The sequence below is a fragment of the Salvelinus fontinalis genome, chromosome 31 (genome assembly GCF_029448725.1).
Source record: "Salvelinus fontinalis isolate EN_2023a chromosome 31, ASM2944872v1, whole genome shotgun sequence".
NCBI classification, from domain to species: domain Eukaryota; kingdom Metazoa; phylum Chordata; class Actinopteri; order Salmoniformes; family Salmonidae; genus Salvelinus; species Salvelinus fontinalis.
Window position 1 is genome coordinate 40,352,082 of NC_074695.1, and position 16,761 is coordinate 40,368,842.

Sequence of the window (16,761 nt, forward strand, 5' to 3'; positions counted from 1 at the left end):
TGGATGAGAAGTCAATATAGAGAATTCTTCATTGTGGTTTAACAAACTGGACTTGCATCCCAGCATCCCATCTGTCCATAGTAGTAGATACTATTGATTTAATATAAGGAGATCAGTGAGCTTTGATCACTGGATGAGCACACTGCAAGGGTATCACAGGTCATGTATGAGAACAGAGAGAGAGAGATGGAGAGATAGTGAGAGAGGGATAGAAAGAGAGATAGAGGGATAGCGATAGAGATGGAGAGAGATAGGGAGAAAGACAGAGCTGGGCCCTTTCCTGTGTGACGCTAGGTGACCTGGAAGTAAATTGACAGAAGGCATCCCCGCCCACTGTGTCTGCAGGGCAACACAGGGCTGCCCGTCTCCCCCCTCCTGTGTGAGCTCAGCCAACCTCCCTCAGCAGTCCTACTGTACACACCAGCATTAAATACTTTGGGAACACATTTGAAGGTCTGCTTATTAAGTTCAGAGATCAGTAGAAGCAATAATAATAACAACACAAATCTACAGGACTTCATGTCGAATCTAAACTAGTCTGTGCTTGTGTTTGTGAAGACACTTTTCCGTTTCTGGCAGCAAAGAATTCTTAAAGCATGACCCTTTAAGCAGCCGTACACTCACTACCCTGCTGACAAAGCTAGCATAGAGCAGCATAGGCTGGTCCAGCATAGGTGCTGGTGTTACTGGTGACCAGCCTTCACTGTGTTGTCGTGGTGACCAGCCTTCGCTGTGCTTTGCTGTTGACTTGCCTTTACTGTGTTTTCGTGGTCCCTTCGCTGCGTTTTTGTGGTGACCAGCCTTCGCTGTGCTTTGCTTTTGAGCAGCCTTTGCTGTGTTTTTGCCTAGACCAGCATAAGCTGATCCCCAGCAAAACCAGCATCAAGTCACATCATGCTGGCTTGCAAAGTTATGTTTAATTCCTATTGGAATGCAGCCAGAGTGGGGATATCCAGCAATTGGAACTTTATTTCACCAAAATATGCATTCAGAATGACTGCCAGGGTTAGAAAGGAAAATAATTGTGACTACCCAAACAATCTAAACTGGATCAACCATTTCAGTAACAGTTGCAATAAGTCCAACTAACAAATTTGATTAGTTTACACGAATGTATGTTATTTATCTTTGTGTACAACAAACAAAAAATATATTGAAACAAACAATCCTAAAAATCAACTGCAATAGAGCATACTGGGAAATATGATATTGATGGGCGTGGTCAGACCAGCTTAACAAGTTAGTGTCTGACCATGCTAGATCAGCATAGACCAGCATGGACCCGCTTGGTCACCAGCATAAGCTGGTGTGTGTCCAAAAAACACTGAAGGCTGGTCACCAGTGTCCAAAACACAGCAAAGACTGGTCACCAGTGTCCAAAACAGGGCAAAGACTGGTCACCAGTGTCCAAAACCCAGCGAAAGCTGGTCACCAGTGTCCAAAACACAGAGAAGGCTGGTCACAAGTGTCCAAAACACAGCCAAGACTGATCACCAGTGTCCAAAACACAGCAAAGACTGGTCACCAGTGTCCAAAACACAGAGAAGGCTGGTCACCAGTGTCCAAAACACAGCAAAGACTGGTCACCAGTGTCCAAAACCCAGCGAAAGCTGGTCATCAGTGTCCAAAACACAGAGAAGGCTGGTCACAAGTGTCCAAAACACAGCCAAGACTGATCACCAGTGTCCAAAACACAGCAAAGACTGGTCACCAGTGTCCAAAACCCAGCGAAAGCTGGTCACCAGTGTCCAAAACACAGAGAAGGCTGGTCACAAGTGTCCAAAACACAGCGAAGACTGATCACCAGTGTCCAAAACATAGTGAAGGCTGGTCACCAGCAAAACCTGCTAGACCATGCTGGTAAACCAGCATAACCAGCTAGACTATGGTAGTCAGACCAGCATCTGACCAGCACTGACCAGCATAGACCAACATGGACCAGAAAATACCAGCATGAAATGTATGCTGTTTCTTTTCTTCAGCAGGGTGCATGGGATTGGTTCATTTAACTCACTCTTTTTCAGTGGCAGCATCTAGTATTTCTAGGTTTGTGTTCCTCCTCTAGCTCTCAAAGAGTAGGCCAACATCCCCTTGTTATTTATCTTCTAGTTTATTTTTCTCCTACAGCAAGTTGCCTCTAACAGTATGCCTATGAGTAGACTTGGACTGTTGGCCACAGTATACAGCATACCAGAGTTTTAACATTCAAGAGCTTATTTCTTTTTACATTAACCTTGTGGATGTTAGCTAGATAGGCTGCATCTCTGTGCTATTCATCCTTTAACGGTTGTTTGGCCCTGCCATCAGTGAACACCTTAGTGATCGTGACTCTCCCCGCTATGCACAGCGGGTGGAACATATAAAACAGGCCGGGAGCCAGCGTTGATGAAACCAGATTGCTCTCTCTTTTTTCTCTCTCTCTCCTCCGGATCGTTTATTCCCTCCACCCCTCCCTCCTAATGGGTTTCCTCCCGTCATTGTGGATAATTCGTCTTCCAAATAGCCTTGTCAGTCTCCACATTGGGTAAGAGCGCGAGGCGGCCGCAAACCCCCTAAGGCTGGGTTGGGATGTTGGGAACACATCCGGGGCCGTACGACGGAGGAGGAAACGACCTGAGACACAGTCTTTATGAAACAGGTTAGGTTATAGAATCTGAGATTCAGAGATTCACTCCGCAAAGGAGCAGTGGTGTCATGTACTTAAGTAAAAATACTTTAAAGTACTACTTAAGAGTTTTTTGCAGTATCTGTACTTTACCATTTATATTTTTGCCAACTTTTACTTTTACTTCACTACTGTCACACCCTGGCCTTAGTTATCTTTGTTTCCTTTATTATTTTTGTTAGGTCAGGGTGTGACATGGGGGAGGTTTGTGTTTGGGTGATTATATGGTTAAGGGGTTGTTGGGTTTTGTGTGTGTGGTTTTGTGTTGAGTGAGTATGTCTAGGTATGTCTATGGTTTAGTGAGGGTTTCTAGGTATGTCTATGGTTGCCTGAGTGGTTTCTCAATCAGAGACAGATGTCTTTCATTTGTCTCTGATTGGGAGCCATATTTTAGGCGGCCATAGGCATCATGTGTTTGTTGGGTCATTGACTTAGTCTGTGTCTGTGTCTGTGTCTGTGTCTGTGTCTGTGTCTGTGTCTGTGTCTGTGTCTGTGTCTGTGTCTGTGTCTAGGTCTATGTCAAGTTTGCATGTTTTGCATTTAGTCGGTTTTGGTTTCACGGTCTTCGATTTGTTGTTTTGCTTTGTTTGGTCATCTCCTAAATAAAGAGAAGATGCATTTTTTACACGCTGCGCCTTGGTCCTCTCTCTCTCCCATGGACGATCGTGACAACTACATTCCTAAAGAAAATATTGTACATTTTCCTTGACACCCAAATGTACTCGTTACTCGTATCAAGAGAACATCCCTGGTCATCCCTATTGCCTCTGATCTGGCAGACTCATTAAACACAAACGAGTGTTGGAGTGTGCCCCTGGCTATCCGTCAATAAAAAAATAAAATTGTGCCATCTGGCTTGCTTAATATAAAGAATTTGAAATGATCTATACTTTTACTTTTCATACCTAAATACATTTTAGCAATTCTATTTACTTTTGATACTTAAATATATTTAAAACCAAATACTTTTGGACTTTTACTCAAGTAGTATTTTACTGGGTGACTTTCACTTTTACTTGAGTCATTTTCTATTAAGGATATCTTTACTTTTACTCAAGTATGACAATTGAGTACTTTTTCCACCACTGCAAAGGAGTGCCAGTATGCATCTTATTTGTATTGTTGGGAGTGAGGAACAAGGATGTGGGGCAGTGAGAATGGACAGTGAGATATACTCACAAGACAAAGTAGTTGAAGTAGTTAATAGAAGTCATGTACTCAATGCGTTTCAGCACATTGAAAGTTGCTCATTATTACTTTAGACGGGATTGTCTCAGTAAATACAGCCTTTTTTTAAATTCAATAATCAAAATGATACTAGTTTGCTCTCCACTATCTGGTTAAGGAGTTGCAGGCTTGGTTGTGTGTATAGCCTACGTGGTATATTAGCAGTGTTATTGAACAGGCCCAATACTTTTCCCCCCACCTGAGATAATAATCTGTCTACAACCCCCTTTCCTCTCCTCATATTCCCTCTTCTACTCTATCCTTCACTAAGGATAAAAATAAAATGCCACCCCTAATTTCATTTCCAATGGGAAAATCATGTCTTGCTGTCATGTCTTGCTGAAATGACAAGAGAGCGAGTGAGTGAGAGAGGGAAGGAGCAGAGTCATAGCCCCCGAGCCAAGGACAGATTTCTGTGTGAACGACAGAATGCATAAAATATGTTTAGTGGATGCCCTCTCAGCCAAGGCAAGCCCGGGCCTAGGACATCAGTGAGCAAGCAAAGGACAGACAGAAACCTCTGGCTACCATGTACAGTATTTATTTACTTTTAATTTATTTATCGATGCATATACAGACCCATAACTTCGCACACAGACTGATCGTCGATAGCCTTCTTAAATAAAAATCTTTGACGATAAAATAAAGATACATACGTATCTCCTTTCTTTTACATACACATATAGACACTTTGGTGTGCAGCAATGAAACTTACATTAAAAAGTCAAGAAGAGTATGATGAAATTTTTCAAGTCATACATTTTTTCAAGTCAGACCCCATCTATTTTAGTTTTAGGTTTAGTAATAAGATAGGGAAGTTTTCCATCTAAGTGCTGTGGGTTGGATGATGGAGTATTCCGGGTTGTGGTGTCATTGTTGGCGCTCCTTGTCTGCCAGTCTCTTTGCCTTATTCTGGAGGTATCGCATTTTGCCATCCTCAAAACGCCTCTGCTCCCCATCTCCTTCAAGCTGTGGGAAGAGAAAGGCGGCCATTTTTAGTACAGTTTCACCCAGATCAACATACACATACACACACCGTGTCTTTGAGCCACATCCACACTCACTTCTGTCAAGTCTTTTACACCCCTGTCGACACTATTGTTGCGTGGGACTATTTTCTTCAGCTGCGCTGCACTTGGCTGCATCATGGGAAGACATGGTTGCTGGCTGCACAGTGTTAATGAAGCTGCCTGGCAACCTCATGGCAACCTCACGACTAACACAACAATTACAGCAGTGTCAAATATCCTTACATGGCACTGTTTCATCGCTAGGATGTTGCTTCCATCCACTCACAGTGTATAGTGACAGGGACACTATCAATATGTGTGTGTGTGTGTGTGTGTGTGTGTGTGTGTGTGTGTGTGTGTGTGTGTGTGTGTGTGTGTGTGTGTGACCTATTTCCCTGCATTCCCTGTCTGCTGTGAACATACACACCAACAAAACCCAAATCCTGTCACTTCACTCAGGCTGGTGCACAAGGCTAGCCAGGGTGACACATTGATGGATGGATGCACCCGTCACACATGCCTCAGTCGTACTGAAGCATATTTCCCCAAACATTTCTAGCATGAGTTCCACTGGAAAATTGTGTGGCTCTGATGTTATGCTCACTACTTATTGGAGCAATTTCAGTATCATTTCTATGTGAAACTGAAGCAATTTCAGTTTGTATAAGCCAGCATAATATCTTATAATAAGGCTTATAATATGTTGTCTCTCCATGTATCAAAATGTTCTCCCGAGTGGCACAGCGGTCTAAGGCACTACATCTCAGTGCTAGAGGCATCACTACAGGCCCTGATTCGATTTCAGACTGTATCACAACTGTCTGTGATTGGGAGTCCCATAGGGCGGCGCACAATTGGCCCAGCGTCGTCCGGGTTAGTGTTTGGCCGGGGTAGGCTGTCATTGTAAATAAGAATTTGTTCTTAACTGACTTGCCTAGTTAAATAAAGGCTAAATAAAATAAAATATCAAGTTCACTGGTTGTGTAATGAGTGAGTAATGTTGAATAAAATGTATGGGTTACTATGAACTTCATAAAGGTGTTACAAAACGTTCATGTCAGGGGTTATAAACAGTTCTAATAATAAATCATCCTATTTCATTTGTAGAGTGCATTTCCCACACTCAATGTGCAAGTTATGAATGCCTATATGCTGTGCACTTCTTTCAAATTGTATCACCTAACTGTTCATGTCACGACACATAGAATCTCACACTGCAAGCTCTGAATACAAATCAATTAACAGCCTGAAACAACCAGTTGCAACCATGGCTGTTGGCACACACACACACACACACACACCGTGGGTAAAACTGCAATTTCCCATGACTCTGCATATTTGGGCACCTGTTGACAGATGGCATCTCAACTTTATGGCACACCATGGATTCACCACATCCAGCTACAGTGTCCTAGCCATGACAAACCCATCTTCACATAACTATCAATCAGCGGGTGGCGGTGACCTGGGGTGGTCCAGTGGTCAAAGCCGCTGCCCCTGGAACTTATGAATCAGGGCTCACATCACACGGGTTCAAAGCCGACCCATTGCTTTTATTGTACACTTCCTCCTACTACTTATTCTGTCCCCTGTACTAACTGTCATATCCAATAGACAAGATATAGTCCGGTCCATAGAATTATTACTGACTCAGCTCCCAGGTACCTATCAAATTGAAATGTAAGTGTCTATCTGGTAAGAACACCTTTTTATATACCGGCGCTGTTGAGTGGAACAAACTACCACAGCAACTCAAAGCAACGCCATAACTTCATTTAAAAAGAATGTCAAAAGCTGGCTAATGTTCGAGCAATAGAAAACAACTGTTGATGTCTGTATACAATGCTCCAGGCTCTGGCAATGTCTTCCTGTTCTTTGTTTTGTTATGTGTTATACAGTGCCAGTCAAAAGTTTGGACACACCTACTCATTGAAGGGTTTTTCTTTATTTTTACTATTTTCAACATTGTAGAATAATAGTGAAGACATCAAAACTATGAAATAACACATATGGAATCAAGTTGTAACCAACAACGTGTTAAACAAATCAAAATATATTTTATATTTGATATTCTTCAAAGTAGCCACCCTTTGCTTTGATGACAGCTTTGCACACTCTTGGCATTCTCTACAACCAACTTAATGAATGGGATGCATTTCGATTAACAGGTATGCCTTGTTAAAAGTTAAGTTGTGGAATTTCTTTCCTTCTTAATGCGTTTGAGCCAATCAGTGTTGTGACAAGGTAGACGTGGTATACAGAAGATAGCCCTATTTGGTAAAATACCAAGTCCATATTATGGCAAGAACAGCTCAAATAAGCAAAGAGAAACGACAGTCCATCATTACTTTAAGATATGAAGGTCAGTCAATCCGGAAAATGTCAAGAACTTTGAAAGTTTCTTAAAGTGCAATCGCAATTACTATCAAGCGCTATGATGAAACGGGCTCTCATGAGGACCGTCACAGGAAAGGAAGACCCAGAGTTACCTCTGCTGCAGAGGAAAAGTTCATTCGAGTTACCAGCACCTCAGAAATTGCAGCCCAAATAAATGCTTCACAGACTTCAAGTAACAGACACATCTCAACATCAACTGTTCAGAGGAGACTGCGTGAATCAGGCCTTTGTGGTCAAATTGCTGCAAAGAAACCACTACTAAAGGACACAAATAATAAGAAGAGACTTGCTTGAACCAAGAAACACGAGCAATGGACATTAGACCGGGGGAAATCTGTCCTTTTGGTCTGAGGAGTCCAAATTTGAGATTTTTGGTTCCAACCGTCGTGTCTTTGTGAGACGCAGAGTAGGTAAACGGATGATCTCTGCATGTGTGGTTCTCACCATGAAAGGAGGAGGTGTGATTGGGTGAGGGTGCTTTGCTGGTGGCTGTCTGTAATTTATTTAGAATTCAAGGCGCACTTAACCAGCATGGCTACCACAGCATTCTGCAGCGATACGCCATCCCAGCTGGTTTGCGCTTAGTGGGACTATCATTTATTTTTCAACAGGACAATGACCCAAAACACACCTCCAGGCTGTGTAAGGGCTAGTTGACCAAGAAGGAGAACGATGGAGTGATGCATCAGATGACCTGGCCTCCACAATCACCCAACCTCAACCCAATTGAAATGGTTTGGGATGAGTTGGACCACAGAGTGAAGGAAAAGCAGCCAACAAGTGCTCAGCATGTGTGGAAACTCCTTCAAGACTGTTGGAAAATTATTCCAGGTGAAGATGGTTGAGAGAATGCCAAGAGTGCGCAAAACTGTCATCAAGGCAAAGGCTGGCTACTTTGAAGAATCTTTGTTTAACACTTTTTTGGTTACTACTTGATTCAATATGTGTTATTTCATCGTTTTGATGTCTTCACTATTATTCTACAATGTAGAAAATAGTAAAAATAAAGAAAAACCCTTCAATGAGTAGGTGTGTCCAAACTTTTGACTGGTACTGTATAACACATAACAAAACAAAGAATAGGAAGACATTGTCATAGCCTGGAGCATTGTATACAGACATCAACAGTTGTTTTCTATTGCTGTGAGTAGGTGTATCTGTCACGTTCCTGACCTGTTTTCCCTTGTTTTGTATTTATTTAGTATGGTCGGGTGGGTTGGGTGAGTTGGGTGGGTTGTCTATGTGTGATTTTCTATGTTGTGATTTTGTGTTCGGCCTGGTATGATTCTCAATCAGAGGCAGCTGTCAATCGTTGTCCCTGATTGAGAATCATACTTAGGCAGCCTGGGTTTCACGTGTGTTTTGTGGGTGTTTGTCTACCATGTTAGTGTTTTCACCACACGGTACTGTTTCGGTTTTCTGCACTTTGTTTATTGTTTTGTATTTCAGTGTTCAGTTTCGGTTTTAATAAATCATCATGAGCACGAACCACTCTGCATATTGGTCCGATCCTTCTCGCCTCTCCTCGTCCGATGAGGAGGACGAAATAGACAATCGTTACAGTATCCAAACTTTTGACTGGTACTATATGTGTAATTATCCGCCACCATTGTTGCAACCCCTATTACCATTCTGTTCAACCTCTCTTTCGTATCGTCCGAGATCCCTAAAGATTGGAAAGCTGCCGTGCTCATCCCCCTCTTCAAAGGGGGTGACACTCTAGACCCAAACTGTTACAGACCTATATCCATCCTGCCCTGCCTTTCTAAAGTCTTCAAAAGCCAAGTTAACAAACAAATCACTGACCATTTCGAATCCCACCGTACATTCTCAGCTGTGCAATGCGGTTCCGAGCTGGTCACGGGTGCACCTCAGCCACGTTCAAGGTACTAAACGATATCATAACCGCCATCGATAAAAGACAGTACTGTGCAGTCGTCTTCATCGACCTGGCCAAGGCTTTTGACTCTGTTAATCACCACATTCTTATCGGCAGACTCAACAGCCTTGGTTTCTCAAATGACTGCCTCGCCTGGTTCACCAACTACTTCTCAGATAGATTTCAGTGTGTCAAATCGGAGGGCCTGTTGTCCGGACCTCTGGTAGTCTCTATGCGGGTACCACAGGGTTCAATTCTCGGGCCGACTCTTTTTTCTGTATATATCGATGTCACTCTTGCTGCGGGTGATTCCCTGAGCCACCTCTACGCAGACGACACCATTCTGTAAACATCTGGCCCTTCTTTGGACACTGTCTTAACAAACCTCCAAACGAGCTTCAATGCCATACAACACTCCTTCCGTGGCCTCCAACTGGTCTTAAATGCTAGTGAAACTAAATGCATGCTTTTCAACCGATCATGTCCCGCACTCGCCCGCCCGACTAGCATCACTACTCTGGACAGTTCTGACTTAGAATATGTGGACAACTACAAATACCTAGGTGTCTGGCTAGACTGTAAACTCTCCTTCCAGACTCATATTAAACATCTCCAATCCAAAATGTAATCTAGAATTAGCTTCCAATTTCACAACAAAGCCTCCTTCACTCACGCTGCCAAACATACCCTCGTAAAACTGACTATCCTACCGATCCTCGACTTTGGCGATGTCATCTACAAAATAGCCTCCAACACTCTACTCAGCAAACTGGATGCAGTCTATCACAGTGCCATCCGTTTTGTCACCAAAGCCACATATACCACCAAACACTGCGACATGTATGCTCTCGGCGGCTGGCCCTCGCTACATATTCCTCGCCAGACCCACTGGCTCCAGGTCATCTATAAGTCTTTGCTAGGTAAAGCTCCGCCTTATCTCAGCTCACTGGTCACCATAACAACACCCACCCATAGCTCGCGCTCCAGCAGGTATATCTCACTGGTCATCCCCAAAGCCAACACTTCCTTTGGCCGCCTTTTCCTTCCAGTTCTCTGCTGCCAATGACTGGAACGAATTGCAAAAATCACTGAAGCTGGAGACTTATATCTCCCTCACTAACTTTAAGCATCAGCTATCTGAGCAGCTAACCGATCGCTGCAGCTGTACACAGCACATTTGTAAATAGCCCATCAAATCTACCTACCTCATCCCCATATTGTTTTTATTTACTTTTTTGCTCTTTTGCACACCAGTATTTCTACTTCACATCATCATCTGCACATCTATCACTCCAGTGTTAATTTGCTAAATTGTAATTACTTCGCTACTATGGCCTATTTATTGCCTTACCTCCTCAAGCAATTTGCACACACTGTATATAGACTTTTTCTATTGTGTTATTGACTGTATGTTTGTTTATTCCATGTGTAACTCTGTGTTGTTGTTTGTGTCGCACTGCTTTGCTTGACCTTGGTCAGGTCGCAGTAGTAAATGAGAACTTGTTCTCAACTGGCCTACCTGGTTAAATAAAGGTGAAAAATTTAAATTTAAATTGAAGTAACCAAAGTATGGCTAGCAGGCTACACCTCCTGTGGAGCCTAGGACTACTATGTTTATGTTTGTTAACTTTTGAACCATATATTTAAGAGGACCAACATGGAAATACGTTTTCACACTTTTTTGTGTGTCACGACTTCCGCCGGTCGGTCCCTCTCCTTGTTCGGGCGGCGTTCGGCGGTCAACGTCACCGGCTTTCTAGCTACTGCCGATCCACTTTTCATTTTCCATTTGTTTTGTCTTTGTTTCACACACCTGTTGTCAATCCCACAATCACTTGTTCATTATTTAACCCTCTGTTCCCCACATGGTTTTTGTGAGTGATTGTTTATTGTAATTTCGGTCCGTCTGTGTGTGCTCAAGATGTTAGTTTGTATATTTGTCGTTTTTGAGTAAAGCACTTTTTTTTTTTTTACTCGTATCTGCTGTCCTGCGCCTGACTCTCTCACCAGCAACACACAGAACTCGTTACATTGTGCCATCCTCGATGATTGAAACGCATTATCCACATGTGGTTGTATTTTGTTTTAAATCGTGAAATAAATCTGTCTATCTATGAAAATATACCAAAAATATGTATCTCAAGGGTTCTCAACCCTTTCCTTTCTGAGGCCCACTGAGATTCGATAATATTATTATTATACATACAATAATATTCTTTAGAAAAATCTGGGTTGTCTTTAAATCAGGGATAATATTGGTATTCTTAAAAAAAAACACTATGGGCCGATTGCAGCCATTGGTGGCCAACGTATTTTCTCCAGGTGATCTCTCGTTAAACCATATGAGCTCAAATCCCGCGCACAGCTGATCACAATTGAAACCATTACTGACCACTGTACTACCGCTCTCTAAAGCTTTTATCGGTGTTAAATTCAACTCCTGCTTTCCTCCAATCTCTTTCAAGAATTTTCAACTTCCACAGGATTCTATTATCTCTGGTATAAATTAAACCTACTCACTGAGCCAGACTAAGCATAGATTTAACCATTCGACAATCATTCTGTGCTACTGAAATCAAATATTTCCTAGTTTACCACGACAAATCTACTGTGGCAATTTACCCTACACATTTTATGAATGGACAACTCATGTTGGTGCACTTACTTTTTAATTTACGCAATTAACTTAATCCCTAAATAAAAATGTGTCTTAACATTTACATGTACCTACACTTCTAGATTATTTCACACGACTACTGCACCACACACACTGCAAAGGTGAATCTGTATTGCAATAAAGAGGAAAACATGATCCTATATTAGCCAGCAGTTAGTGTAACATGGACATGGTGCATGTCTAAAGCACTCTCTACAACACTGAGGCCATCTGAGAGCTAAAATAAACATTTGTCTTTGCCTCAGCTGTTTTTTCTTCCAAAGGATGACATCATGTGACCTTGAAGGAACTCCTTCCTGGGTCACTGGCTGTCCTGTTGCTCTGGGCATTGGATGAGTGTGTGTGTGTGTGTGTGTGTTTGTGTGTGCGTACGTGTGTGTATGCTCGCATGTGTGTGTTTGTGTGTATGTGTGTGTGTGTGTGTGTGTGTGTGTGTGTGTGGAGGGGGAGCAGAGGGCACTAAACAGTTCCCGTCTTGAACAAATTGAATTAAGCTGAAGGGGCAGAGGCTGTGTAGTCAGAGAGACTGCATGGCACACAGCCCAGCTGATTAGGTACTAACAGTTAAGGCAGGGAGGACTTCGGGAATATAACAAACACAACCTTTTGTCAAGACGATGGCTCACCACACATACACATACACCTGGTCCTGTGTGGCTCAGTTGGTAAGTGCATAGCCTTGGCAAAAAGAAGATTGTGGTTTCAATCCCCCAAGGCATCACATACACAAGGTAATAATGTATGAACTCACTCTACAGTAAGGTGTTTTTGATAAGAACGTCTGAGAAGTGGTATATCTTACACACCACATGTCTTCTTGTTATTTGTATTATCTTAAAGCTGTTTGCATGCAGCGGAGGATACAACACTGCACTGTAATTTCTCTACCTCTCCCTCTCTCTCCCTCTCTCCCTCTCTCCCTCTCCCTTGCTCTCTCTCGCTCCCTCTTTCTGGGTTTTATGTCTTTAATTAGACACGTAACAAAGGACACTGCAGTTCACAACAGGTATAATGTGTCATTTTGTCTAATGGGAGAAGCCAATTCAAATCTAGATCTGACGGTTGTTCATGAACAAGGTCGCTCATAACAGTCAGAGTGAAATGTGTCTCGCTATTGTTTTGTCATCGGTGAGGAAATGATGATGGAGAGGATGGGAAACTGAGGTGTGAGTGTGTGTGAGACAGAGACAGCGAGAGAGAGAGAGAGAGAGAGAGAGAGAGAGTGTGTGTACATGTTAAACTTTGATTTGATTTGACATGCATCATTGTGTGTGTGTGTGTGTGTGCATGTCTATGTGAGTGTGTGTGTGCGTGCATGTGTTTGTGCACCCATTGATGTGCATTTGCATAACTACATGAGACACGCCAGTGCTAGGCTAAATATCCTTTCTGTGTCTCTGCATCGTTTGGTATTCCCTCGGTGGCTTTGTCCTAATCACCAATGATAACGCTGCACCACCATCTCTTTCTACTGTTTAACCCCCACACATGTAGATGTCACGATTAGAAAATTATTCAGTCACAACAATCCTCTTTATAACGTTCAAGCTGCATTTCCCATATTTTTCAGATTATATTCACCTGTTTTATAAACGCTTATAACGGACAGCAATCTGGTCTGGTAGTAAAAGGAGTGGTAAACTGCTAAATGAATGCTGATTGGCTGACAGCCGTGGTATATCAGACCGTATACCACGGGTATGACAAAATAAAACCTGCTAAAATTACAATGGTAACCATGGTAACTCCGCGTGGCGCCGTGCCTAAGAACAGCCCTTAGCCTTGGTATATTGGCCATATATCACACCCTCTCTGGCCTTATTGCTTAACTATATTCCTGTTTTTATAGGACAGACTAAACCACTACTGTGTTGTGGTTTGTATCTTTGTTTAATGCAATCATTACACATCAAGGTTAAATAAAATCAAAAATCAGATCTGGGTTCAAATATTATTTGAAATCATTTCAAATACAGTGCTTGAGTGAGCTCGCCTGGCTGAATGAAGGTCTGTTACACATATATTTCACACAACATTTGGACACCTTCTCAGATTCTTCCATAAAATACCCCGACTTTTGAAAGAGAATAGGATTCATTAACAACATCCCTGAATTTTAGACAGTGCTCTCCTCAGCTACGAACTCCAAATACAGGACTATGTGGTCAGCCACAATATCTCCTCTGTCTTGCTTTTCCTTAACTGCCCACGTAGCTGCGCTCATTGAATTTCAATGGCTTCTCAAATCAGCCTCAATACACCATGTTCAGTCAGTTGGAAGCGCTAGACGCGCGGTTCCATTTTACCAGCGCTGCGGGACTTTTTTCCTCTCCCTCTAACTGACCGCTTTCAAATCAGTTTCCTTCCTTTCAGTTTCCATCCCCCCATCAAATCTGTCGCCTCTGACGTCTCACTTGCAACAGCAAACAAAGAGAATGCTATTCCCTGTGAAAAAGCTTATTGCCTTGTCCCAAAACAACAATTTATGTACTAACAGAAAACAACTACATCGCATGAAGCACACTTCAGTGGTCCACTCACCTCCCTTTTGTACAGGACACAGCCATTTTTGTTTCAACAGTAGACTTTAAAAATGAGTTCACTACACTATACAGTTGAAGTCGGAAGTTTACATACACCATAGCCAAGTACATTTAAACTCCGTTTTTCAACAATTCCTGACATCTAATCCTAGTAAAAATTCCCTTTCTTAGGTCAGTTAGGATCACCACTTTATTTTAAGAATGTGAAATGTCAGAATAATAGTAGAGAGAATGATTTATTTCAGCTTTTATTTCTTTCATCACATTCCCAGTGGGTCAGAAGTTTACGTACACTCAATTAGCATTTGGTAGTGTTGGATTCGACATTTTGAACATTGAGATATTAAATAAATGATAGGAAAGAAGTATAGAATCAAAGGAGAATCCAAGGAGAAAGAGACTGGGCCTCTGTAGAAAGACAGCTGTGGAATGTGTTGGGGGATGGGAGCAGAGCACCGTGTTGATACAGGGGAGACAGATGGACATCTGTGGATTAGATGAAGGAGGGGTTGAGATCAAGGGGCGAGGACAGATTCCCGTAAGGGAGTAATACGGGTTTGATATCCTGTTACCTTCTTTCTGTTGAACCATAAGATGTAAGGACTGGAGAGAAGGCGTGTCTTAAGTAGGATGTATATAACTGTGACGAAGATAAATGTTTTGGTGTCTGAATACAGCTGTACAGAACCTTTGGGAATAATTAAACTTGGTTAAAGGTTAAAAGGTTCTCTAGTGTCCGTGAGTAGTTTATTTTGAAAAATAAGAACCTAACAGTAGCATTGCCTTTAAATTGTTTAACTTGGGTCAAACGTTTCGGGTAGCCTTCCACAAGCTTCCCACAATAAGTTGGGTGAATTTTGGCCCATTCCTCCTGACAGAGCTGGTGTAACTGAGTCAGGTTTGTAGGTCTCCTTGCTCGCACACGCTTTTTCAGTTCTGCCCACAAATGTTCTATGGGATTGAGGTCAGGGCTTTGTGATGGTAACTCAAATACCTTGACTTTGTTGTCCTTAAGCCATTTTGCCACAACTTTGGAAGTATGCTTGGGGTCATTGTCCATTTGGAAGAGCCATTTGCAACCAAGCTTTAGCTTCCTGACTGATGTCTTGAGATGTTGCTTCAATATATCCACATCCTTTTTCTCCCTCATGATGCCATCTATTTTGTGACGTGCACCAGTCCCTCCTGCAGCAAAGCACCCCCACATGATGCTGGTCTTCGGCTTGCAAGCCTCCCTCTTTTTCCTTCAAACATAACGATGGTCATTATGGCCAAACAGTTCCATTTTTGTTTCATCAGACCAGAGGACATTTCTCCCGAAAGTACAATCTTTGTCCCCATGTGCAGTTGCAAACCGTAGGCTGGCATTTTTATGTTGGTTTTGGAGCAGTGGCTTCTTCCTTGCTGAGCAGTCTTTCAGGTTATGTTGATATAGGACTCGTTTTACTGTGATATACTTATACTTATATATATACTTAAAAATCATACAATGTGATTTTCTGGATTTTTTTAGATTCCGTCTCTCACAGTTGAAGTGTACCTACGATAAAAAATTACAGACCTCTACATGCTTTGTAAGTAGGAAAACCTGCAAAATCGGCAGTGTTTCAAATACTTGTTCTCCCCACTGTATATATACTTTTGTACCGGTTAACTCCAGCATCTTCACAAGGTCCTTTGCTGTTGTTCTGGGATTGATTTGCACCTTTCGCACCAAAGTACGTTCATCTCTAGGAGACAGAACGCGTCTCCTTCCTGAGCGGTATGACGGCTGCATGGTCCCATGGCGTTTATACTTGCGTACTATTGTTTGTACAGATGAACGTGGTACTTTCAGGCATTTGGAAATTGCTCCCAAGGATGAACCAGACTTGTGGAGGTCTACAATTTCTTTTGAGGTCTTGGCTGATTTTTTTTGATTTTCATATGATGTCAGGCAAAGAGGCACTGAGTTTGAAAGTAGGCCTTGAAATACATCCACAGGTACACCTCCAATTGGCTCAAATAATGTCAATTAGCCGAATTAGAAGCTTCTAAAGCCATGACATAATTTTCTGGAATTTTCCAAGCTGTTTAAAGGCACAGCCAACTTAGTGTATGTAAACTTCTGGCCCACTGGAATTGTGATACAGTGAATTATAAGTGAAATAATCTGTCTGTAAACAATTGGAAAAATAACTTGTGTCATGCACAAAGTAGATGTCCTAACCGACTTGCCAAAACTATAGTTTGTTAACAAGAAATGTGTGGAGTGGTTGAAAAATGAGTTTTAATGACTCCGACCTAAGTGTATGTAAACTTCCGACTTCAACTGTATGTCGATGATAACGGCTAGTCCTGTATGGGTAACCATACAGGCTACC

At 42.3% G+C, this 16,761-nt stretch overlaps 1 protein-coding gene across 3 annotated transcripts in view; it reads right to left on the minus strand.

Annotated features, from left to right (window-relative positions):
- Positions 1-4,417: 4,417 nt before the first annotated feature.
- The window catches only part of acot7 (acyl-CoA thioesterase 7), a 68,868-nt gene continuing 56,524 nt past the window's right edge, over positions 4,418-16,761 (minus strand). For all 3 annotated transcript variants that reach the window (XM_055892647.1, XM_055892646.1, XM_055892648.1), the window contains exon 10: positions 4,418-4,861. In XM_055892647.1, coding sequence (XP_055748622.1) covers positions 4,763-4,861 — 99 coding nt within the window. In that variant the 3' untranslated portion in view covers positions 4,418-4,762. The remainder of the gene's footprint in view (positions 4,862-16,761) is intronic.